The sequence below is a fragment of the Paralichthys olivaceus genome, chromosome 18 (genome assembly GCF_024713975.1).
Source record: "Paralichthys olivaceus isolate ysfri-2021 chromosome 18, ASM2471397v2, whole genome shotgun sequence".
Classification (NCBI taxonomy): domain Eukaryota; kingdom Metazoa; phylum Chordata; class Actinopteri; order Pleuronectiformes; family Paralichthyidae; genus Paralichthys; species Paralichthys olivaceus.
The window spans coordinates 4994378-5017114 of NC_091110.1; the positions used below are offsets into that span (position 1 = coordinate 4994378).

General features: G+C 40.5%; 3 protein-coding genes and 1 long non-coding RNA gene across 6 annotated transcripts; 2 read left to right on the forward strand and 2 right to left on the reverse strand.

Annotated features, from left to right (window-relative positions):
* The first annotated feature begins 1762 nt into the window (after positions 1 to 1762).
* On the forward strand, positions 1763 to 5596 carry ankra2 (ankyrin repeat, family A (RFXANK-like), 2). The gene is made up of 9 exons (XM_020082269.2): positions 1763 to 1902; positions 2552 to 2898; positions 2986 to 3144; positions 3229 to 3294; positions 3822 to 3919; positions 4027 to 4152; positions 4323 to 4389; positions 4546 to 4626; positions 4727 to 5596. Exons 2-9 carry the CDS (start codon positions 2607 to 2609, stop codon positions 4780 to 4782), a joined length of 945 nt encoding a protein of 314 aa, XP_019937828.1. The 5' UTR covers positions 1763 to 1902; positions 2552 to 2606; the 3' UTR covers positions 4783 to 5596.
* Positions 5597 to 6260: 664 nt separating this feature from the next.
* On the reverse strand, positions 6261 to 11001 carry btf3 (basic transcription factor 3). 3 transcript variants are annotated; one of them, XM_020082270.2, is made up of 6 exons: positions 10910 to 11001; positions 9518 to 9586; positions 8822 to 8935; positions 8532 to 8733; positions 7531 to 7587; positions 6261 to 6772 (listed from the first exon to the last, which is right to left on the reverse strand). In XM_020082270.2, exons 2-6 carry the CDS (start codon positions 9584 to 9586, stop codon positions 6726 to 6728), a joined length of 489 nt encoding a protein of 162 aa, XP_019937829.1. In that variant the 5' UTR covers positions 10910 to 11001; the 3' UTR covers positions 6261 to 6725. The 3 variants fall into 3 exon arrangements, with proteins under 3 accessions (XP_019937829.1, XP_019937830.1, XP_019937831.1); XM_020082271.2 differs by having other exon boundaries at positions 10847 to 10982; XM_020082272.2 differs by having other exon boundaries at positions 10726 to 10973.
* Positions 11002 to 11547: 546 nt separating this feature from the next.
* On the reverse strand, positions 11548 to 14172 carry LOC138405470 (uncharacterized). The gene is made up of 2 exons (XR_011239212.1): positions 13234 to 14172; positions 11548 to 13004 (listed from the first exon to the last, which is right to left on the reverse strand). It is a non-coding gene; the product is annotated as an uncharacterized lncRNA (long non-coding RNA).
* A 3491-nt stretch (positions 14173 to 17663) lies between these two features.
* Positions 17664 to 19635, forward strand: foxd1 (forkhead box D1). The gene has a single exon (XM_020081775.2). The coding sequence runs from the start codon at positions 17946 to 17948 to the stop codon at positions 19020 to 19022; it is 1077 nt and encodes a 358-aa protein (XP_019937334.2). The 5' UTR covers positions 17664 to 17945; the 3' UTR covers positions 19023 to 19635.
* The last annotated feature ends 3102 nt before the right edge of the window (positions 19636 to 22737 follow it).

The window sequence follows — 22737 nt, forward strand, 5'->3', positions numbered from 1 at the left end:
TTGGTACAGCTATAACTATTGTAATGTGACTGTATGCATTGCCATTCAGCATGATACAGTTATATAACTAAAAATATCATATAATTGCAGTGAACGTTTTTAAGTCAAACAAAGATGTGAACAGTCAAGTATAAATAACTTGTGCATTCAGGAGGGAAATCACAGCACTGTTTTATACCAGTGTTCTCTTTACATGGAATACTTTCATTCCTAATGTTCCTCTGTTTCCTCTGTTAGATGAAAATCTAGCTCTCAGTTGGATTGTAACTATAACCAGACAACAGAAGACACAGACATGTGACATTAACAGGAAACAAGAGGATGACTTTCCCACCCTTCCTGCTCCCAGATTTATCCCACTGACTGATAATGAGCTACAGATTACACATCTTAAATGATGTCAGAGCTGATGGGCCACAACAACACTATCTTTTAACACAGTCAGCAGCTGAGTTAATCCAACAGGTTCCACCCGGACAGTGTTGTCTTGCTTAAATGAGGTGATAAGAGGGTTAAAGGCACTTTTGGAGATGAGCAAAACCCACACACCCTGCTTGAACTGCAACTATAACCTGTGAGACTGTGGTGCCATCTGTTGGCACAAGTGTACGAGGAAATAAGAAGTGAGAGAACAAACAGTTCTGCCATCTTGTGGAAGTTTTCTATATAACACTCCACTGGGTTCATTTTTAATATCGAATTAGTTTTTCTTAGTACCCTGCTAAATTCAAGAGATGTCCACAGAGGGTAAAATCTAAGGAATCTGGATTTCACTGCACACACTGAGACTCACACACTGTCAAAACAAGGCAGCTGAGACCAGAGTTACATTTGATCTTTGCGACTCATTGCTGCTGACATGGAAACTTTTAAATCCCAAGACCCCCTGGTGTCATCAGAGCAGCGTGGAGCAGGGGCCACGACCCTTCACCTCCTGATTAGAGACTACAAATAAGAAATGAACAAGCAGGACAGACATCTCCATATCTGTTGCACTGTCTCATGGTGTTATGGAGAAACAGCAATAAACAAAGTTGCACAAGACTTTGTTGCCAAAAAAATCGGGAGGCTCCTTATTCAGCACAACTATCATTAAACACAGTCCAAGAGCAACAGCTCATGAATCGCTGTGTGTTCATTTTTACCAAAGTAAATCTACCCTCCCATATTTTCTCAAATGAATTGATAATATAAAACAATCTTTAAATTGGAACTGATGGGTTGAATTTGACAACAAAACAAAGCAATGGTGTGAATTCTTGTCTTTATTTTCTTATTTCTCTCCTCCTAAAATTGCCCATGTTTTTTTTAGATATAACCACAGCCTATATAATAATCTATTATCTATCTATTATCATTTTATTTACTACCGGTGAATTGGATAAATACTACAGGGACTTCTGGATTGTTTATCCTGCAGAGCCTGATCACACCATTAGTAAATCACTAACTTTAGGTTTTAAGTCACGTTAAAGCAAAGTAAATAACACTGAGATATATAGACAATAGCAAACCAAATTTTTTTTGTGTCATTTTCTTAATATAACTATAGCACACTATACGTGTTTGAATGTATTTCTACCAGATCCACACTGATATTTTCAAAATAGTGTGTAAATTACTATGTTTTAAAACTACAGATAAGTGAAACATGTACCAACCTACTGTGACGTCCAGATTATGCATTTTGTTTGTATAAGATTCTTGTTTGCAGATATCTGAACAAGTATATCAGTGAAGTATCAGCATGACGCCAAGGCTCCGGAACCAAAAAGGAAAACAACGTGGGGAGGTTAATAGTGAACGCACGTCTTTGTGGACGCCACCGACTGCGCATGCGCACATGTACACAAACACCGAGAGGAGAGGAACAGATATCAGAGGAAAACGATGTGTTACCGAGTGAGTTTAGTCTTCATTTAAAAAACTACATGCTTTTATAGACGTTTATAGACATAATGTGTGTCAATGTTAGATTTGATCAGCCCCAGTCATTGAGTTAGTGTCCCTGAAGCAAGGTTACGATAGCTAGCATGCTAACTGACAACAGATAGATCGATGTATTGTATTGATCCCAAATTGGGAAATGAATGTGTTACAGCAGCAAGCCAAGGGCATTGCACATAAATCGAAGTAGCAAAAAAAATGATACGAAGAATTAAAATAGCTCAAAATAGAATGTAACAAACATTAAATGTACTAAAAACTGTACATACTAAGTAAATGATACACAATAAAGTACTAGAATACACAGTAAAGTACTAAATATAATAGAACAACGAATACGCCTATAAACTATGAACAAAGTTAAAGTAGTTGTTTGCATTTAAAGACAATGTAAAGAGGTAGTTAGGAATATCCAGCCTGTTGGAGATCCTGTCTGTCCACTGGGTGGTGGAGAGGGTGCTCGTGATTGTGCATGATGGATAATTGTTCAATACCCTCCTCTCCACCCTCACTTTAGTATTTTAACTGTCTTCTTGAGTTTGCTTTAGAGTAAATGCTGCTTGGGATCTATTAATGGATTTATATTTCATTCTCTGTATTGCAGGCGCTCAGTGGCTTCAGTTTAACCTCATTGTGACGGCTCTGTGAGCGATCAGAGGATGGACAGCAGCGGCGTGTCTGCCTCGGATGGGACAGCAGAGTGTTCCCTGGTGTCTGAGGACATGGAGGGGATCTGTGTAATGCCAGACCTAAGTGCCATCAAGACAGAGGGCACAAGCCCAGATGACCCAGGCACCCAAAATGTGGCCATGGGCATCAAGTTCATCCTGCCCAACCGCTTTGACATGAACGTTTGCTCAAGATTTGTCAAGTCGCTTAACGAAGAAGACAGCAAGAACATCCAGGACCAGGTGAACTCTGATCTGGAGGTGGCTTCTGTTTTATTCAAAGGTAAGAAGGAAGAGGTGGAACCTTGTATATCTGGTGTTATCTTGTGAGAAAAGGCTGTAACTGATACAAGTCTTCCCTCTCCTTCAGCTGAGTGCAATATCCAGACCTCTCCCTCTCCAGGGATACAAGTGCGCCATGTTTACACACCATCCACCACCAAACATTTCTCCCCCATCAAACAGTCCACCACCCTCACCAATAAACACCGCGGCAATGAGGTTTCTTCCACACCTCTTCTGGTGCATTGTAAGTGACATTGTTGCATTGAATGAAATTGTTTTTCATAAGAATCAAGTCCACGTGTTAATCGAAACCTGTATTTCCTCTCAGCTTTGTCCATTCATCAGCTGGCAGCCCAAGGAGAAATGGTGTTTCTGGCCAGCAGGATTGAACAAGGTAGGCAGTCCTCAGGTATAACTGCCACGGTTATATAGTAATAATCTCAAAACGTTCATATCAACTATTTAAGGGCTGCAACTAATAATTACTTTCTCACTTATATCTAAACCAATATGTCTATGAAATGTCAGGACATTTTGAAAGTAGGTTATAAGTAATTTTTCATAATTGTTATTTTATTTTGTCAGACCAACCCTCCCAAAACCACACAGACGCATAGATATGTATAGAGAGAGAGAGAGAGTTTTCCTGATAGTCCTTACATAATATGTCTTTGTATGTTAATATAGTAAATGGTCTATTAACTGTTTTGAATCAACAGAATAATCACTTTTCTAAGGTTCTGTTATTACATAAAGCAAAGTTCAGTCCTTATTTTAATAATTGTACATTTCGGCCAGTGCCAGCTGGGTTAAGCTCCACCCTCTTCACCATGTATATATTGATAATGAATGTGCTGATTGTGAGGTATGTATATGAAGTGTCCATGTTTTTGTGGGTTTTGTTATGTGTCGTGTTGATAGAGACTGTGATCAATCTCCAAGATGAGGAAGGCTTCACTCCCCTGATGTGGGCGGCAGCACACGGACAAATCGCTGTTGTCGAGTTTCTGCTCCAAAATGTATGAAAAAGGGATCTTTCTGTATGACACAGATCTCATAGTTTTATTACATCAGAGTTACGTCTGTATTTATTCACTGGTTTTCCTTCTGTCATTCTTCACCGTAGGGTGCTGACCCTAACGTCCTGGCCAAAGGGAGGGAAAGTGCATTGTCTTTGGCTTGCAGTAAAGGATACACCGATATTGTGAAGATGCTCATTGACTGTGGTGTCGATGTCAATGAATATGACTGGGTAAGAATACTTCAGTTTTTTATGTTCGCTTGACCTGGTTAAGTTGAATATGACAATGAACTATTATGGAGATATTTATTTCTCTACTTCTTAGTGAGCATTAAATATTAGTATTAATATTAATAGTATCAACTTCAGCCTTGTTGTGATGTTGCCTCTGTGGGTTTCAGAATGGAGGAGCCCCTCTGCTGTACGCTGTCCATGGCAACCATGTGCGTTGTGTTGAAATCCTGTTAGGTGAGGACGGATCTTTTAATCAAACACCTCTGTTAATACTGATTATCCATCTGTATTATTATTTATTTAAAAAGAAGAAGCAGCAGCTTTTTGTATAAGATACGTTACATTAAGAAGTATAATAATTCTGTTCATGTACATTTGTGTGTCCTGCAGAGAGCGGTGCTGATCCTACCATAGAGTCAGATTCTGGATTTAATGCGATGGACATGGCTGTGGCTATGGGCCACCGGAATGGTATGTAAAATGATAAACATCCAGTCTGAGCTTTAGGGCTGCAACAGGTTTTCCCTTTTGACATGACACACAATAAAACACTGTGTGTTTCTCTGTTCAGTTCAACAGGTGATGGAGGCACACTTACTAAAGTTACTGATGGGAATCAGAGAGTGAACTGGGACACTAGAGGGACATCACTGGTCTCTGGACAATCATGTAGCACGCCCATGCTATCAGCCAACAGGAATATTTTTGTTCCATCAACATTTGCATCACGTCAGTGTCATTTTTATCAGATATGATTCTCATGAAGGTTTGTGCTGTATGAATTATCAACACGTCACATTGAATAAGGAGTGACACATCTTATCAGGATTCATGGAAGGATTTCAAAAAACTAAATGTATGGTTCACTTCTTGTCTACAGCCCAGCATACACAGCACTCCACCAGTAGTGTGCTGCCAAAATAACAGTGGGGAGCAGCTTTATTTGTACTTCAGCTAAGCATGGTGGCTCTGTGACTTCCTTATAATATGGGATATTTGTATTAACTTATTAACTAAATGAAGAATTTTCAATTGTGACAGAGTTTTATTGTTGATTTGGCTCATGTTCAAACTGTCTGGTTTTCATTGCGAGTGTATTTCTGAGGCTGAGATTGAAAAAAAAATGGTTTAACAGCCCGAAAATACACATGGCACAGACTGTGAACTTTCATGATGCTGCTGAGCTTTTCATTGATTCTGAACATCCTTGTGTCCTTTGTACTTGGTTTATTTATTTGAAATCTTAATGCAATGTGTTGTAATGTGATAAAATTCTCATATTGTTGTAACTCCCTTTTGTTTCTCTGTATAGTAAAACTAATGTCCGTTTGTGTGGTCTATTTTATAACCTTGTTTTAAATGTCCCACCTGGTTATTATGGTGCTGTTTGCCGCTGTGTGACGTTGAAGTTATTTAATTAAAAGATCTTTATAAAACACTATACAAGTTGCTGTCATATGGAGAAAAGAAAACAGATAAAACTGTGTCTATGCTTGATATGAAGAAAATAGCAGAGATAGTAAAATAGTTTTAAAATACTTGATTAAAATATGGTATTTCATCCTGCTTCCTTTCATTATACATTATTGCTAAGATGTCACTGTATGTAATTGTATACAATAGTTTTTAATTAAAAAAAGGAATTCCCTACGTCTCAGAAGCAGCAGCCAGTCACTTCACTGGCTCTGCCTGGTTTGCTGAAGGTATCTGGTTACATTTCCCATCTTCACCATGTCAGTTCAGCATGTTGGCATGAAACAAAATCCATCTGTTTGATACAGACTGCTGAGGGCTATGTTACAGTCTTCATAAATCTGGTGTGGTGATAAAAAAACAGTATGGGACAACATTTTAGACCTGATAATTATGATAACGATGACAAGAGTAATACCAAAGTTATTACAGTTCACCCAGAACAGGCCATGAATGTGTGTAGAATCCACCCACGAGTTGAGACACTGGTATCATGGAACCAAAGGGACAGTTGGGGGTTAACAATCATTGCCTTTTCTATTTTAGCTGTTACCTTAGACTAAAGAGTGTAAGTACAGTACTTCAACTATGAAAAATATACTTGAAGGAACAAATAACAGTAATTGTGTCAATTATTGACAGTAGCAAAGGTTTATTCCAGATACTGTGGTTTAAGTGAGGCCACAAAGAATTAAGGTTCAGTAACATGGAGAAAACAGATGCACAGCATGAGCCTGAAACACCACATTTTATACACAATCACTAACTGGACCACAGAGCACAACAAGCATTTGGAGAGTCTGGTGGCAAAGAGGTGGAATGAGTACTAAAATACCTCCCGCTTAAATACTGCTACCCCTGTGTTTAATACTTCAGAGTACTAATTTAGAAAGTTAATCAAAAATAATTGACTGAAGAGTATGCAAGTAATTTGCCTAGGTGTTGCACATAATACAGAATGCTCACAACCAAAAGTTGACAGATTTAACATCTTCTCTGGTAATTTATTCACTTTCCACCTCTCAAAATAGACATTAAAACATCTTGTGCCCACATGGTCCTGTCAAGTTTTGACACTCGGGGATGTCCCATTTCCTCTAGTTAGCTTCATCCTTGGATGCTTCGTCAAAATTCTCCACCAGATCTGAAACAACAAAAGATTTGGCTGTAAGTTGACTCAAGTAAAGAGAAAAGGCAAATGACTCTCCGAGGTGCCAGAGCACAATTGAGGGAAAGTGCATTTATCTGAAACATAATAGATGTAATGCAATCCCTCTGCTTTGCATACGCTTTCAACTTCGACATAGACGGCAATGTGCTCAGCACATGAGGTCCATGAAAGCACTGAAAGCAGCTGTAAAAATGATGGTGTAAGGTATCAACAGAGTCGGCTAAAATTACTTAGAAATCTGCCTCTCTTGAGGTTTTTTCCTCTCAAAGGGTCGAGGGTTCAAATGGAAACAATTCAAAGGGTCTGAGTAAACATGCAGCTTCAGTGAGAGAACAAAAAGGTAACTTAACGCCAATAACAGCAGGATGGCTATGGCTGTTAACCCTGTGACTTCAGGCTTTGAATGCTCCTATTGCTGAATACATGTGTAATCGTTTGTTACATTAGTGCGCAGTGTGAGAGAGGTCCTGGGAAAAGCTGAAATTATTGTAATGGCAACCTCATGTGTTTGGTTAATTTTCATCACCAAAGAAAAGCAAACTGAATCTTAAGATATTACAAACAATGACGATGAGCTTCACGATGAGGGAGAACAAATCTCATGCAATAATGGGCGAAGGAGAATTTCAGAGCAAGGCTGCAAGGCAAACAGGTTTTAGTTGAGAAATGTTAAAATATTAATTTTGAATCAGATAGAAAACAGAACGTAAACACAAGTGGGACGTGCTCACCTGGAACATCGTCGTCTTCTTCCTCTACTGTTGCAATTGGCGCTTTTCCATCTGCAGCTGTGAGAGCAGAATAGGTCTGTGAGAAACTTAAAGAGCAGTTTAAATGGCTGCAACAGACAATCGAGCTGCCGGTCCTGAGGGCAAACTTTAATCTCTTATTCTGACCAAACAGAAATTACACATATGAACCTACAGTATGACTGGAGAACCCTGTGTGTCCATATCATGGAATCTAGGAGCCTTTTCTGTGAGACGTTCACTACATTGTGCTCTTCTGCATGCTACAACGCAATTCAGCATGTTAAATACGTTTTAGGCTGAATACATACGACTGAATTTCAACCTTAACAATCTCTGTCCACTCAAGCTTTTCGACTGTGTATCAGTTGTAATTCCTGTTCATACTAACAAGCCTGAAAAGGCATATCAAGTGACAGCTCCCATACACTGTGCACTTTGTGGTACACAAGAAGCATTTCGTTGTTAGATGTAGAATTGTTGAAAATCGCAGCTTGAATAATAGCTCTTCATTGAGGAGCTTGAAACATCTCACTCGTCTCCTACAAGTAAGCAGTTGTAACATTGTAAAAAGCAGGATTTCACTGCACAACTGCTGTTAGCAAAGACAAAGCTGTCAGCAACGCTTGCAATTGATTATCCATATTGCCTTCTACACTGGTAGACAAGGCTACTGCCATTAGTTTTATTCCGGAAAGGGGTCATGTGACGGGAGCCTGTCGAATGTGCAAAGGATATGTTGTGAACGAAAAGTCCTCAGCAAGCAGTCCTGAGTGTAAACGTCACTGTTTCTCCGTTTCTTCCCATCCAGACTAAAACGCAGTGTCGGAGTATTCAAAATAAACAGCATCGTTTCCAAATGTCTGTTTTAGCGGCTCTAAAACTGCCAGGTGTAGTGTGGACGCCAGGCGTAGCAGTGGAGATGCTTTTTCAAACTAAATTGTAATAGTGTGGATGTTGCCTTAGTGTCACAGGCCACTGACCCTGTTTGGGCAGGGCCTCTGCGAGTCTCCTGAGGCTCGTCAGGCTGTCTGCTCCCAACTGGTTGAGGATGCCGGGCAGCATCTCTGTCAACTGCTTGGTCTCGGCGTGGCCAGTGATGGTGAAGGTGTTGGCGGCGAGGGAGGCCTGCACTTTGGGATTGTTGAAGTGGATGACTGTTCCTTGATTTGTGAACATGTTAACCTGTAACGGGTCAAAACAAACACCGGTGAAAACACGTTCACCTTAAATCCCAGTGGGACGAGACTTTGAGACAAAGATTCAGAATTACCTCTTCAATACCGGAGATGTTGTTGACACCAAGTTTCTTTAAGGAGAACTGGAGCTTCTTGTCATCTGCGGTTGCTGTTCTGTGTACAACCTTCTTCTTTCTGCGAGCACTACCCTACAGAGACATTGGTAAAAACATATCTGTTGAAATTCCCTGTTTTTAACATGTATTCTAGACATGGTACCTTTTTGGCCCAAAGTCAGCTGTTATTTATCATAGTTCACTCTCCGGCCCACAGTACACCGTTCAGTACACTGTGTTGTGAGGACTGCTGCTTTGATGCAAGAGAGATAAAACTGCAGGTTGTCATAGAAACAAGCTATAAATAATAATAATAATAAATAATTCTCATTCACACAAGTAGTAATACGACCATTTCTTGTCAGTTAGAGCGTTTGTTTTTGCAACTTTATATTTAAGTTCAGTGTTTCCCCTGGGATTTTTTCTTTGCAGCGGCAGAAGGCCACCGCATTGCATAATACTGCATAATAAGTCTGTGTGTTTTAAATACAATACAGATTAGTGATAGTGTTTGTTAGACAGTAAAGTAAGCAGACCGCCGCTGCAAAATTATCGTAGGGGAAACACTGCCGGTTAATAAAATCACTGGAAATGCGTTTGACTCCTTTGTCAGTGCCTGAAATGTTAAGTGATTATTTCCTTCAACCTCTAATACTGCTGTTATTTGTTTATTACCTTTCCACCGATGCGGACTTGTGCCTGTAGTTTAGCAAGTTTTTCTTGATTCATAATTGCTTCTTTCATCTGGAAAAAGAAAAAAACATACATGATTATGCTGGCATCTTAAGCAAAGCTGATATTCATACTGGCAGCCTCCAGGTTTCCCTGAAACTTAACCAGCTTCTTTGCTAGTCTACTGTTTACAAAGTAACAGTGACGAGCACAAATTCATTCACTCTGATCTCAATGAGCCCTGTACTTTCAAAAGCACACAGCAAGCAGACATGGATAGTGTGTGATGGGTTATTAAAGGAGAACAGGTTTATAGACAGGGCACATGTGATAAGGTCTTTTATGGAGGCCTGCCTCCTGACATCGGTGTATCTGATCTCACCGTTCTTACAACGTGACGGCACACAAGCAAACCTGGTGCAGCAGAAATGTCACACGGTGACGATCTTAAGATGAGTCGGGTAGAACACATATTGTTTATATTCTTCATTGTGCCGCTTTACTGGCAAACGCCCAAGCAACCTCTCTGGTACCGCTGCACTGCATCATGCTAGCTGTCAATACTTTTATACTTTTTCGTTATTAAGCCAAAAGAAGTCTATTTTAACAAGCATTCATTTGAATGCCAAATGAATGAACCTGCCAAAACATTGAATCCCATCACAGAATGATCGGTCCAGGGTAGATTCTCAGTTCATTTAAATTTAAAGAGATAAATGTAGGAGATGATAGAAACCTGGTGTAGCTGCCCATAGCTGCAACACTGGGAATTTGGAGCAGTGCTTAGATACATGCATACAGATGAATCATTGAATATTTGAATCAGGTCACAAATATATACTTGTAGATTATATAAACAGTGAGAAACTTGGCAGCATCCTAACAACATGCAAGGTGCACAGAGATGAGGAGAAAGACTGCACACATGTGTACACACACACAGGGAGCAGAGGGATCAGAGGTGGACGTTGATCCGAGACAAAGTGAGTAAGTCTTGTCAGATTCACAGTCAAATGCGCAGTTAGTTTGATTAGCAACATGCTAACGCTTTCACTCATCTGTGTGTGTTGTGGACAACAAGCGAGGGAGGCTGCACAACAACAAGGAACACAATGAGCTAACAGCACCGCAGTCGCTGACTAACTGAAGCAACCGCCGCACACAGACAAGGTGCGGTGTCAGCCCTGATGGGCTCCAACTTATAGGCTAACCTCGAAGCTAACTGTGAGCCTGAGGGCGGCCTGTCAGTCGCAGCCACACTCAACCGTCAGCGGGATTAGCTTCACACCGCGGCGGACCTCAGCCGTCTGGCGAGGGAAGGCTTCGGTTTACCTCTTGTCGTCGGCTCGGGGGGAAACAGTGCAGGGAAGAAGGTATTTAAAGCTCCTCACTGACCTGTAAACTAACAGCAGACACATGCGGGGAGCAAGATGGAAGCGAGAGAGAGGAGGGAGGAAGTGACGTAGGGACAAAAGGGCAGGCAGGCTGGCCTGTGGTACTCTGCTGCCCCCGAGTTCAGCTTCGCAGGCAACACCTCAACAACCCCCTCCATCAATCAATGGGTGGAAGTTCAGGTTAGATAAGGATCTGATTCTGAGCTGCCCCACGTGCATTTCTATATTATACATGATCATTTTATCCACCTGCTAATTCCACAAACGTCTGCCTGTGTGTCTCTGTCTGTATGCGGAAGGCAGATCACACAAACCCACGTACAATGTGTATTGTTAATGGCCCATGGAAGTGCAGTGTCGAATTCGGTGCAATTTTTACACTTGTTATGTTCAGTATTAATACATTTGAATAAACAGGCACAGAGCGTGGCCTGTAGCAGTCAGTGGGGGAAGGGCCTTTATAGGCAGTCTGCAGACCTAGTTAAATTTTCTTCTGCGTCCTCGGGTAAATTACAGCAGTGGTCTGCAACTGGGTCAAATCGCTGCAAGATCATTTAGATAATTAGACCTTTTTCATTTCACCACATCGAAGTGATACAGACATTAACAGGCGCTGATCTCCATCATGGCAACAACATGTTGTAATCAAGTCAAAGTCAACTTTATTCTCAATTTTGCCATGTGTACAAAACATAGACAGGTTTGAAATGCTGTTTCTCTCTCTGATCCCTTTGTAAACATTTAAGTAGACACAACATATAAGTACGCAACAAAGTACACAGAGCAACATATGTGGTCATAAGGCACACAGTGGATTGAATGAGAGTAGTGCATGATGGATGGTTGAGAGTGCAAAAATACTAAATGGGAAGTAATGCAATCTATTCCACAGGATGTGGTAAATGGTAGTTAAAGTGAGCAGCAGCTGAAAAATGATAGAAGCATTTACAGTAAAAAGTGACAGGCACATGTTTGCACTGAAAAGATTCAATAATATTTGGGGATACAGTCTTTTGCTGCAGCACCACAATGCTGGTGGCTTTGCGGACTATAGGCGAGTGTTGTAGATGTCGAGGGGGGAGTGAGGCACCTGTGATCCTCAACTGCGCAGCACCCAAAGCAAACAGTGATAGAGCTGGTCAGGATGGTGCCTCGGTAGAGGATGCACATTACTGGTGATGGTCCTCTTGCTATCTTCAGCTTATGGAGGACGTAAAGGCACTGCTGAGCTAATCATTCAGTGAGGGATGTTATGTTAATATTAGAAACACCACCTTCTCACCATTGTGTTTGCAGCGGCATGTGTTTATGAAGGCAGTGCTTTGCCAAGTTTCTTATTAACTGACACAACTCTGTGGAATATTTTACTATAGAAACTGTGAAACAATGAACCTTGGTCCAAACAGAAAATAGAGCACAGCCAGTAAGAGGGTGGGACCAAGGAAAAACCCAGTTACCTAGAGTTTGGAGCAGGTTGGGGTTGCATCAATGATTGTCTTTCACTGTATGAACTTGTTTTATTTACCTGTTGCTGTAGCTGTGATTATCTGACAGACGAAATGTTGGGGTGACTGGAATCATCATATAAAATATTTAAATTTTTCCTTTTTCCTTTCTTCAAATAGACATTTGATTCAATTCAGTAAGAGCAGACAGAAATGTATCTTGAGTACCTCGCCAAAGCCACTAGAGGGCAATGCTGCACAAAAGTGTCACTGTTATCTTGATGATGGGGGGCAGTTAAGAAATAAACACTTTTCAGCCTCTTTACACCTCTGCCCAGAAACTTCCTCATCCTCTTCAGTCTGCTGACGCTGGCAGGATGAGTGCTGTCACAGAGCTGTGTCTCCTGAGCTGATTCATCTGCATCTGAGCCGGCAGCAACAATGTCTGCAGCTGCAGTCTCCTCACATGGGGGATCCAGACCTTCAACCCTGACACCGGAGCGAGGAGAAGCTGAGCCTGCGTCCTCTGACTGTGGTAGGACTGAAGCCTCCTCCACCCTGGGCTCTTCCTCAGCCACATCTGAGCAAACGTCCTCATCATCATCGTCGTCCAAGTCTAAGACCCCCTTTTTGTCCAGACAATGCATTAAACTGAAAAAAACACAAATCAGCAGATTAGTCAGTGACAACTTTCCGTGTTATCCATCAGGTGGACCATGGTCAGAAAGGGGTGTGAGACTTCAGGTGAACTGTGAGTGAAAACAAGAACCAACATAAATCCAAAGTCAAATTCATCATGTTTGCTGAAGACAATTTCTGCTGGATCATTTACAACACAAACAGACATGTGCACACAACGAGGTTGGCACATTGATCCTACCTGTATCCTATGGGCTGGGTTTTCTTGCCACGCCTGTTCTCTGAGCTCATGAAGTACCCACCAACATCATCTTTACCTGGTGAGCAATGGGTCGAATCTCGCTCAGAGTCAGTGGATGTCCATGTCGTTGCAGCAGCTCTTGCAGGTTCATGTCCAGTCAAACACCAGACAGGTCTGTCCACCGTCCTGAAAATGCTCCATGAAGTGGTCCACGTTGTTTCAAGAGATATTAATAAATAAATTAACACATTATTAATGTTATGGCGTATTTAATAATTTTACTTAGCCTGTGATTCATCACAAACGTTAACATGAAACAAAAACGACAATCAACCTCTGCAGGAACAGGTTTCCATCCAAGACAAACATTGCAGATAATATGAGCACAAATTGTCCATGCATTAGTTCAAAAATAATATAATATCATTTATATAGTCAGAAATATCAGCTCATCTTTGTCATTCAGCTCAGTAATAATCAAATACCGATCATGAAGCTGGGGCTGCATCAGGCGTTTAGATTTCAGTGTGATGGGCTTTGTTACAGATATCTGTCGCTTAAATAATGAATGCAACGAAAACAGTCACCTGCAATTATGAAAACATTATAGTGGGAGAGGTTTAACTCCATATCCCACCATCACCTGCATCGATGCCATTTATAATCCCATCTCTGTCTGTAACTTCACAATTAATTAGTAATATGTGGAAATATGTGTTTCGTTCGTTATGTGACATTGATCAAACGGAAAGATGCGTTTAGTATTCAACTAATTTAAATATTTTTCCATATTTTGAGAGATTGAACCACTTTCAAAAAGTTTCACAAGTAGTGTCTCTAAAATAAATGACAGCAGCTGTCTTGTTTTTGTCTTTCTCTGCACTGACTTGTATTCAGCTCAAATCATCGTGAATGTTCCTGCAGCATAGTTCTCCTCTCAGCAGTCACCGCTGCAGGCTCAGTGTCTTTGTTGGTACCTTGTCTCGCCTTTATTCTGCATGTGATACACGTTAATCACATGCCCCCACACACCACTGTCACACAGTGACACGCGGGAGGTGTGTGTGTGTGTGTGTGTGTGTGTGTGTGTGTGTGTGTGTGTGTGTGTGTGTGTGTGTGTGTGTTGCTGGGGTCAGGCAGGCGTTTAAAACATCGAAGTGCTTTCTTGGTACCCCGTGGCACGGAAACACCCTCGGATCGCAGAGGGGGAATTTAGAAACACTTTATAAGTGGTTTACCACACATGCTAGTGCTGCTGCTGTAAGTGTCAGATCATATAAAGAGAGAGAAAGACAGAGAGAAAGAGTATTTGTGCACTCCTGGCTTTACGAGGTTTCACTTTTATTCCGGCCGGATTGTATAAACGAATGATAATATCTCATTCAACAATTAAAATAACTCACGACATGGATCTAATGAGTTCTTTGGAGGAACTCAACGATTGGTGTGAAGGTCTTTGGATTTACAGCTGCGACTCATTCATTACACATGCTTTTAAATGCAGGTATAGGCAGGGAGGACTAATTTAGGGTTACATATATACACTTGTTCCTTTTTTAATTGGGCTTTAAAAAGAGAGGGCTGGAATTTCATTTAATCAAATCAGGGTGGAGTGTTTCCGTCTATATTGTCAATAATCCCATAATCCACACTTATAGAAATCATAAAGCTAAAAGTGACCAGACAAGACTATTCGTTTAAAAAAAAGGTCGATTTTACAACGAGTCTTAGTTGTTGCAATAACTGATTCATCTTCACAAAAACACTGTAAAACTTAATATACAGTATGTATGTGTGTGTGTGTGTGAGTGTGTGTGAGTGTGTGTCAGTTTCTCTGATTTCGTCTTAAAATAAAAAGTCAATAATATACAGTACAAAGTGAATTAAGTCTAGAGATTAATTAAGTCTGACTCGTCGTATGTTTCAAACTGTGATATGGCCATGATGCATAACAATAAACCAAAGCATCAACTCCTTCATCATGAAAACTCATTACCACCAGCAAAATGAAGAAAATATTATTTGGATTATTTTGAAAATGATTATGATTAAATTAATATATTCAGAACATAATTTAATGGGTATTTTCCAATGGGATATTACAAACAACAACAACACTTAGCACATCCCCTCCCAAAAACTGAATCAACAAGAAAAACAAATGAAGAAAGTCGATACAAAATGGAAAAATAAATACATTTAAATAGAATAAATAGAAAGAAAATTCCTAGTGTTAAAAGTGTCAAAGAGGTATAGTGATAAAGTGAGTCCTAACTTTTTTCCATACACATGACGCTAAACACTGGCTACACAGCTCTCACTCATGTATACAAATGCACAACTGATTATGAGAGTGACATGTTTCTATTAATGGTTTTAATAAGAGCCATAGTTTGAAGCTTTATATCAGGATGATAAGTCAGATAAACGATATGTTCTTTCATATAGTTTTTAAATACATTGAAGTACCTGTGGCTTTACATCTGCTGTGGGCCACAATTGTTTTATTGACTTTGAGACAAGTTCACCGCTAGATGGCGCCGGTCAAATGAGAACCATGAGAAAAGTTAGTGAAGAGACACAGCACCTGAGTATAACAGTTTCTTATAAAGTCACGTTATATATATGTAAATATATGTATACTTTATTATAAGTTTGAATTCTATTTTAGGTCAACTGTTTTTCTTTTTTAATATCTGCAGTTGAAAAAGTGAAACAGGGTGGAACAATTAAAAATTAAAATGTTTGGGAAAGTTGTTTTTCCGTAATAATTCGATGAAAGCAGTTGAATGTGGTGTTGTTGTGCTTGTTGGGTTTGATTTATTTTTGCTAAAGGAAATTAAGATCATGTCCGGAGTTGTCTGTGGCAAAAAAACAATGGGTGAGTCAATAAACAATTTTACTACTCCAACTGAGGCAGGTTGGAAATAAGATGAGGATAAAACAAATAGATTTCATGTGTATTCACGCTTTCTCAACTTGATTTATAAATATAATATAAACTAAAGGAATAATCACACACAAGAACAGAAACGTAACATCTACAAACATGAACTTAATATGTTTTATTCAGGCTCAGCTCTCAAATAAAATATATACACATTCTTTTTTTAGATTTTATGTTTATGTTTGTCATGTTTTTTTAATAGGCTTGCAAACATTGTAATGGCATTTTCCCCTGACACTGAAAATTCACTCTCTCTTAACTTAGTTTGTATTTAATCAGAAATGTACTTTTGTTAAACACGAAGAAACCAACTTCCCCCAAAAAATATTCATGCCATCCCCCGCAACCAAAGCAAAGCAGATAATATAAAATTACGGAGATCCACACAGCAGCAGCAGCAGCAGCGGCACGATGCTGCAGACGCACGGCAGAGCAGAGGCCTTATATCTGGGGCTTGCATGCTCTGCGTGACCCGTGACTGATTCGAGTTAACAGCTGACTCTTTTCCATTACAAATGGCTCGCGGATAATCTAGATAACTACCGGATCACGCAAACCGAGCTGCCTGGATACGGTGCACCACTCCCCGGCACCAATCACTACACTTTCATATGAAATAAAAAAAACTGTGGATAATTAGCCCAGTATTTTAAATGCTGTTTCTTTACATGAAAAAATCAGCATGCATCTATATGAAACTTGTATCAATTGATATATGACACTGGTAATATATATATATATATATATATGCTACAGTATATACACTGGTATAGGCTGGTCATATAGGCCATAAATAATAGATGAACATATTATATCTACATGTTATATCATAAATAAACATATCACATATATATGACACTAATTTAGGCTATATACACTATAAACACTGGTATAGGTTGGTCATATATAGGCTATATATGATAAATCAACACACACACACACACACACACACACATATATACATATATATACTGTATATGTACTGTATATATACTGTATATATAATGTAATTTCGCTATGCTTCATTGTGTAATGACATTAAAGGCATGCTATTCTATGTATATATATATATATATATATATATATATATGAATATAGGCTATATACACTATATACACTGGTATAGTTTATATAAAAGATAAATATACTATATTTTGCCTATTATATAATAAATAAACACATTCATTTACACACACACACACACACACACACACACACATGTATGTATGTACATATATGATATACATACAATACATCATATGTTTATAATACATTTGATATGTATATATTTATTTGATAATTAATTATAGCCTAACTTTTTTTTTTAAAGACCCTCTGTTTTGTTATTTATCTCTCTCTCTCTCTCTCTCTCTCTCTCTCTCTCTCTCTCTCTCTCTCTCTCTCTCTCCCCCTGTCGGCCCTGGTGACGTCTCCTCACCATGTGACCAGGGCGCTGGTATAAACACTGAGAGGATCCACCCCCTCTGTGATTCAGGTTTGGCCCTTTTGCAGGTTTCCCGGCGCATTTCTCCGCCTGACATCGACCGGATCGCTCGTTAGTCGGCAGTGAACATTCTTATAAGAGATAAACCTGCAGACATATGGAAATAGCGAGAGAGCAGGGGGGCATCTGTGACCGGCGGCTACACGTGCTCCTCTCCTCTCCCCCTCCTCCTCACGGGAGTTTCTGAAGAGGGAGGGCAGCTTGTGCATCCCATCATCGTCTTCCTCTTCTGGCGTCGGAGGGCACGGCCGAGTGTGAGCCATGACTCTGAGCTCAGAGATGTCGGATGCCTCCATCCTTTCGGAAGAGACCGACATAGACGTGGTCGGAGAAGGGGAGGATGGGGACAGCCAGACGCGCTCCTACGTGGACGAGGTGGCGCAGATGCACGACGGCATCCTCCTGGCCGGCTCTCCTCCTCCATGCCTGGACAGCTCCACCTCCACCAGGGATGCCTACAAGCCGGCGGGCAAGAACACCCTGGTGAAGCCCCCTTACTCCTACATCGCCTTAATCACCATGGCCATCCTGCAGAGCCCCAAGAAGAGGCTCACCCTCAGCGAGATCTGCGACTTCATCAGCAACCGCTTCCCGTACTACAGGGAGAAGTTCCCGGCCTGGCAGAACTCCATCAGGCACAACTTATCCCTCAACGACTGCTTCGTCAAGATACCGAGAGAGCCCGGGAACCCCGGGAAGGGCAACTACTGGACCTTGGACCCGGAGTCGGCTGATATGTTTGACAACGGGAGCTTTCTGCGGCGGAGGAAGCGCTTCAAGCGGCAGCAGGCGCAGGACTTGCTGCGGGAGCACAACGCGTTCATCCCCGCCGCCGCTGCTGCCGCTGCAGCGTATGGGTACGGACCGTACGGCTGCGGAGGATACGGCATCCAGCTCCAGTCCTACCACACACACTCTGCGCTTTTTGCGTTTCAGCAGCAGCAGCAGCAGCAACAGCAGCACCAGCAGCACTCCAGGCATTCACATTCACACACGGGAACCATTATCCCCGCGCCCTCTCTCATGCCCACCACCACGGACTTAGCCAGGAGTAGGTTTTACCCGCAGCTCAGCTCCAGCCTGGGTTCCGCCAGCGCGCAGGCTGCGTCCCCGGTGCAGAAGTCCAGCTCCCCGGTGCAGCGCTCTCCCTTCTCCATAGAGAGCATCATAGGCGGCTCGCTGAGCCCCTCCAGAACTTCTCCGGCCCTCGTCCCGGTCTTACCCTCCTCTCTGGGGCCTGCAGCGGGGGGCCAGCCGCAGACTGTCCACCCAGGAACTGTTTTACACCCGGCTGAAAACTTTCCGAGCAGAGTGGTCAGCGGCTCAAGCGGCTGTTAAAAGTCTGAACTACAAACTTTTCCAGAAAGTTAGACAAAAAGAAAACTGCCACAAAACAAAAAAAACGCGCCCCTCTTTGAAGGTAGGATTATTTTTGTATGTTTATTTGATAGCACGCAGCTGAATGATGGACAGAGAAACACGACGTGTGCCTATATTCACGCTGTTTGTAAAGATATAGGCTATTTATGTTCATTTATCTTCTGTGTGAATCAGACTTTTTTCACCACGAACTTTTCTTGTACTTTCAATGAAGTGATTCTTTTCAGTCACTGTTTTTAGGGCGTCTCAGGATAAAAAGACTTAATGAGCAGGTTATGAATGATCACGTTTGAAATAGGCTAATAATAATGTATTTGTGTCAAACACATCCATGTTCTTTTTTTATTATTAGTCTGGCAAATCAGAACAGTTTTTTTTTTAAAGTTTTGATTTGATTTGAACTTTGTATGACACAGAAAGCAAAATCTTACATTTATAATAATATGCAGTGTGTGTTTATTTCAGTAATAAAACATTGTACATTTTTGGGCAAGTATTGTGTAATTGAAGTGTGATATTTTTACACAGTTTGTTTTAAACAAGAATAAATTTCGTTTTGCAAAAAAGGTAATTTGTTTGGAAATACATTTATTAAATAATCATTATGGGCTTGTAGTGCTAACTCGACTGCTCAGAAGGATATTGAGTCAAATAATTTTATAAAAGCATGAAGTTAGAGGTGTTTATTATTGTGATGTGATTGTGTGTTTAATCAGCTAATAACAACTGCATGGCTTTGTGTGAGGGATAAGAGTGTTTCCTCCAAAAGTGTGTGTTTACGCGTGCGTCGTGGACCACATAAAAAAAAAATATATATATATATATATATATAATATTTGCAAATGTTTGTCAGATGTGGTACTCTCTCTTGTACTCGAGCTGTTCTCTGTGGAACATGCGCACACCGGCTCCTGCGCGTCCTGACCTCTCACACGCTCATCCACAATAATTACGGTGAGCGGACAGGAAGGTGTCGGTGGCGGGCTGAGAGCGGCTGTATTTTTATTTCAGTTTTTTTTTCTTTGCCTGGTGGGTGATTATACCTGTGCTGATGTCGACAGCTGGTCAGCTTAAGAGAAAAAATTCAAAATTCAATATCTGCTCTTATTTGACACAGTTTTACCAAAGAGAAAATGACGCTCTGCTCCTGTGCGCCACGCAGAGCGCATGGATGCGTGGACAGGGGGTGTTTTGGAGGTTAGAAACCCCCTTAAACCACTCAGAATTTGGTTTAATGTTAATCGCTTTTATTTTTGGGTTACTATTTCCCCCACGGAGGAGAGATCATGCCTCATTTTACCATAGAAGAAGCCACTGACAATAAAAACCAAAAAAGAGTGCTGCTTTTACGCACAGAAATTTGCAGATAATTAGACACCATGGATTTTCTTTTTTAACCAGATTGCTCAGACCCATGTCTGAGGCGGTCGCCGGAGCTGAGGCTGCAGCATCACCTGTGTTGCCGTGATGCTGCGTGATGTGTCAGACCTCTCATGTTTAATTTTTCACGACCTGTGTATGTTGCCCATACTGTTGGAGCCCAGCTGCTTCCGTGACTGGATGTGTGCGCCCGTCGACTGCATGTGTCTGCTGCATCCCCTGATTCAAAGCAACGTGCGTGTGTGTGAATGTGTGTGTGTGTGTGTGTGTGTGTGTATGTGTGTGTGGTAGATATAGCTACATGCATGCAGGGCGCTTCGAGCCAGTTCACTAGGCCACGAGAGGACAGCTCGGGCTCTTGCGTGATGATGTAACACGCAATAAGAGATACACACACACACACACACACACACTGGGGAGAGAGGGAGAGTAGCAGGGAAGCAGGTCAGTTGTACTATATGGACTAGTTTAAATACCAGGCTGGACAGGGGGAAGAATAATTCAAGCAATAATAGTCTGTGTCGACACTAGGATTTAATCCGTGATATTTAGTTATTTGTAAATTATAAATTTAGTGGTGTCCATCTCTAAAATCTAGATATTCCATGTAGTTTGCAATTCGATTTGTGTATAAGATTAAATTGGTCTTCGCTCGCATATAGTTTGTATCGCGTGTGTGTATCTGAAACATTTATATCTTTCTATAATGGGTCAGTGTGTCCATGGTCCTGGGGATTCCATACTCATACTCAGTCCGTTTGGGCATCAGGCTTTTTTATCTGCGGAATTGTGCTGATTTGTTAAATATTAGTAGCTAACAGTGGAGGTTTATTAAAGTAAACGTGCACACATGTGTCCAGAATACGCAGCAGGCTTGGATCCATTTACACACTTGATTTGAAATCACGTGCCTTCATCCAAAACATCCAACGTTCTATAGACTATACATTAAGGTTTTCTTAATACAGCTTTGATTAAATACTCTTCTATCTGGAAATATCAATCTATCCATCCATCTGTTAATGAGATTAGTGATTATGGCGAAAACTGTCCCTCTGAGGGCTCCCTATCTTATTTTCAGGCTAAACGTGCAAAAGCTATATTATTATTATTTATTCGTTTATTTATTTAACAGATTAAATAGACTGATACAACAAAGCAGTGGCTGAAAGCATAAGAAGAATTATTAATGCCTCTAAAATAAAGTTGCATTAAAGTAGTAATTTAGTTGAATTCATTGGATAGAAAAAAGACATGTTGCATTTAAATAACTTTATTTATGGGTGTGTTGATTAACAGGTTTGTCATAAGGTCACAGCAGCAGAATCAGTGTAAATAGTGGTCCAGTTAAAAAGGAGGCTTTTCATGAAATGTCACGGATCATGTGGACATCAGCCTCCTTGAGCATGACTGAAGCTCAGTTAGCAGTTTATCCTGCTGGGTCACAGGTCATGAGGAGAGGGGATAAAGCACAACACTCAGCCCATAAAAGACACTGGCCTTTGGGTAAATGCGTTGGGGCATTTGGAGGCGCTGAGAATAATCTACGTTTTAAAGAAAGCCATAAAGAAGTGGCAACTCTGAATTAAGCTGCACGCCAGTTAGCAGGTTATTTCTGATCCTTTATTAACAAGGAGATTCAGCCTGACCCCTCTGGACAGAGCAGCAAAGATGTATTTAAAAAAGAGAGATCTCTGAGTTTGGAGATGGAAGTCGTGGCATTGAAAATTTACAAAATCACATGAAGAGAAAATGGGATTAATTGTGGTTTAAGATATGTTGAAATGAAAAACATAAAATAAAAGTGACAATATAAACAAAATGTTTAAAAAAGGGAATGGGAATTTTTCTAATGCATAAGCAAGCAGCTTTAAGTTGTGGTCATATTTTCCAGTCTTTTATTTTGATAAGCTTTCTTTATAAGCACAGTCTATATTTTTCTGATCCCATGCTGTATAATTTGTTTTAAGATGATTTGTTCCTCCAAAAAGACATATTTTAATGTTAGAAATATAAATTATAAAAATAAAAACAGCAACTACACTTTTAGCTTTTTACTAATAAATAATGAATGCAGGCTGCCTTGTGACATTACTGGAGCTCCTTTATTTTTTCCTCTATAAAAACTTTTTTAAAGGTAAAAATCTTGATTTTCTGACCCAATAATGTTTCTATTGAACAATTTATAACCTCACAAACACACTGCATTAACTATAACCAGGAGTTCTCAGTGGGATTAACAACAATATAACTATATAACTCATCAATATCACCATGAAAATCATTAAATAGC

Coding starts and splice junctions, on each gene's coding strand:
- ankra2 (XM_020082269.2), top strand. CDS start 2,607: ATGGACAGCAGCGGCGTGTCTGCCTCGGATGGGACAGCAGAGTGTTCC. Junction 3,145..3,228: donor CACACCTCTTCTGGTGCATT/GTAAGTGACATT, acceptor ATTTCCTCTCAG/CTTTGTCCATTCATCAGCTG. Junction 4,390..4,545: donor TTGTGTTGAAATCCTGTTAG/GTGAGGACGGAT, acceptor TGTGTCCTGCAG/AGAGCGGTGCTGATCCTACC.
- btf3 (XM_020082270.2), bottom strand. CDS start 9,586: ATGAAAGAAGCAATTATGAATCAAGAAAAACTTGCTAAACTACAGGCA. Junction 8,936..9,517: donor AAGTCCGCATCGGTGGAAAG/GTAATAAACAAA, acceptor ATGTCTCTGTAG/GGTAGTGCTCGCAGAAAGAA. Junction 8,734..8,821: donor ACATCTCCGGTATTGAAGAG/GTAATTCTGAAT, acceptor GACCCGTTACAG/GTTAACATGTTCACAAATCA.
- foxd1 (XM_020081775.2), top strand. CDS start 17,946: ATGACTCTGAGCTCAGAGATGTCGGATGCCTCCATCCTTTCGGAAGAG.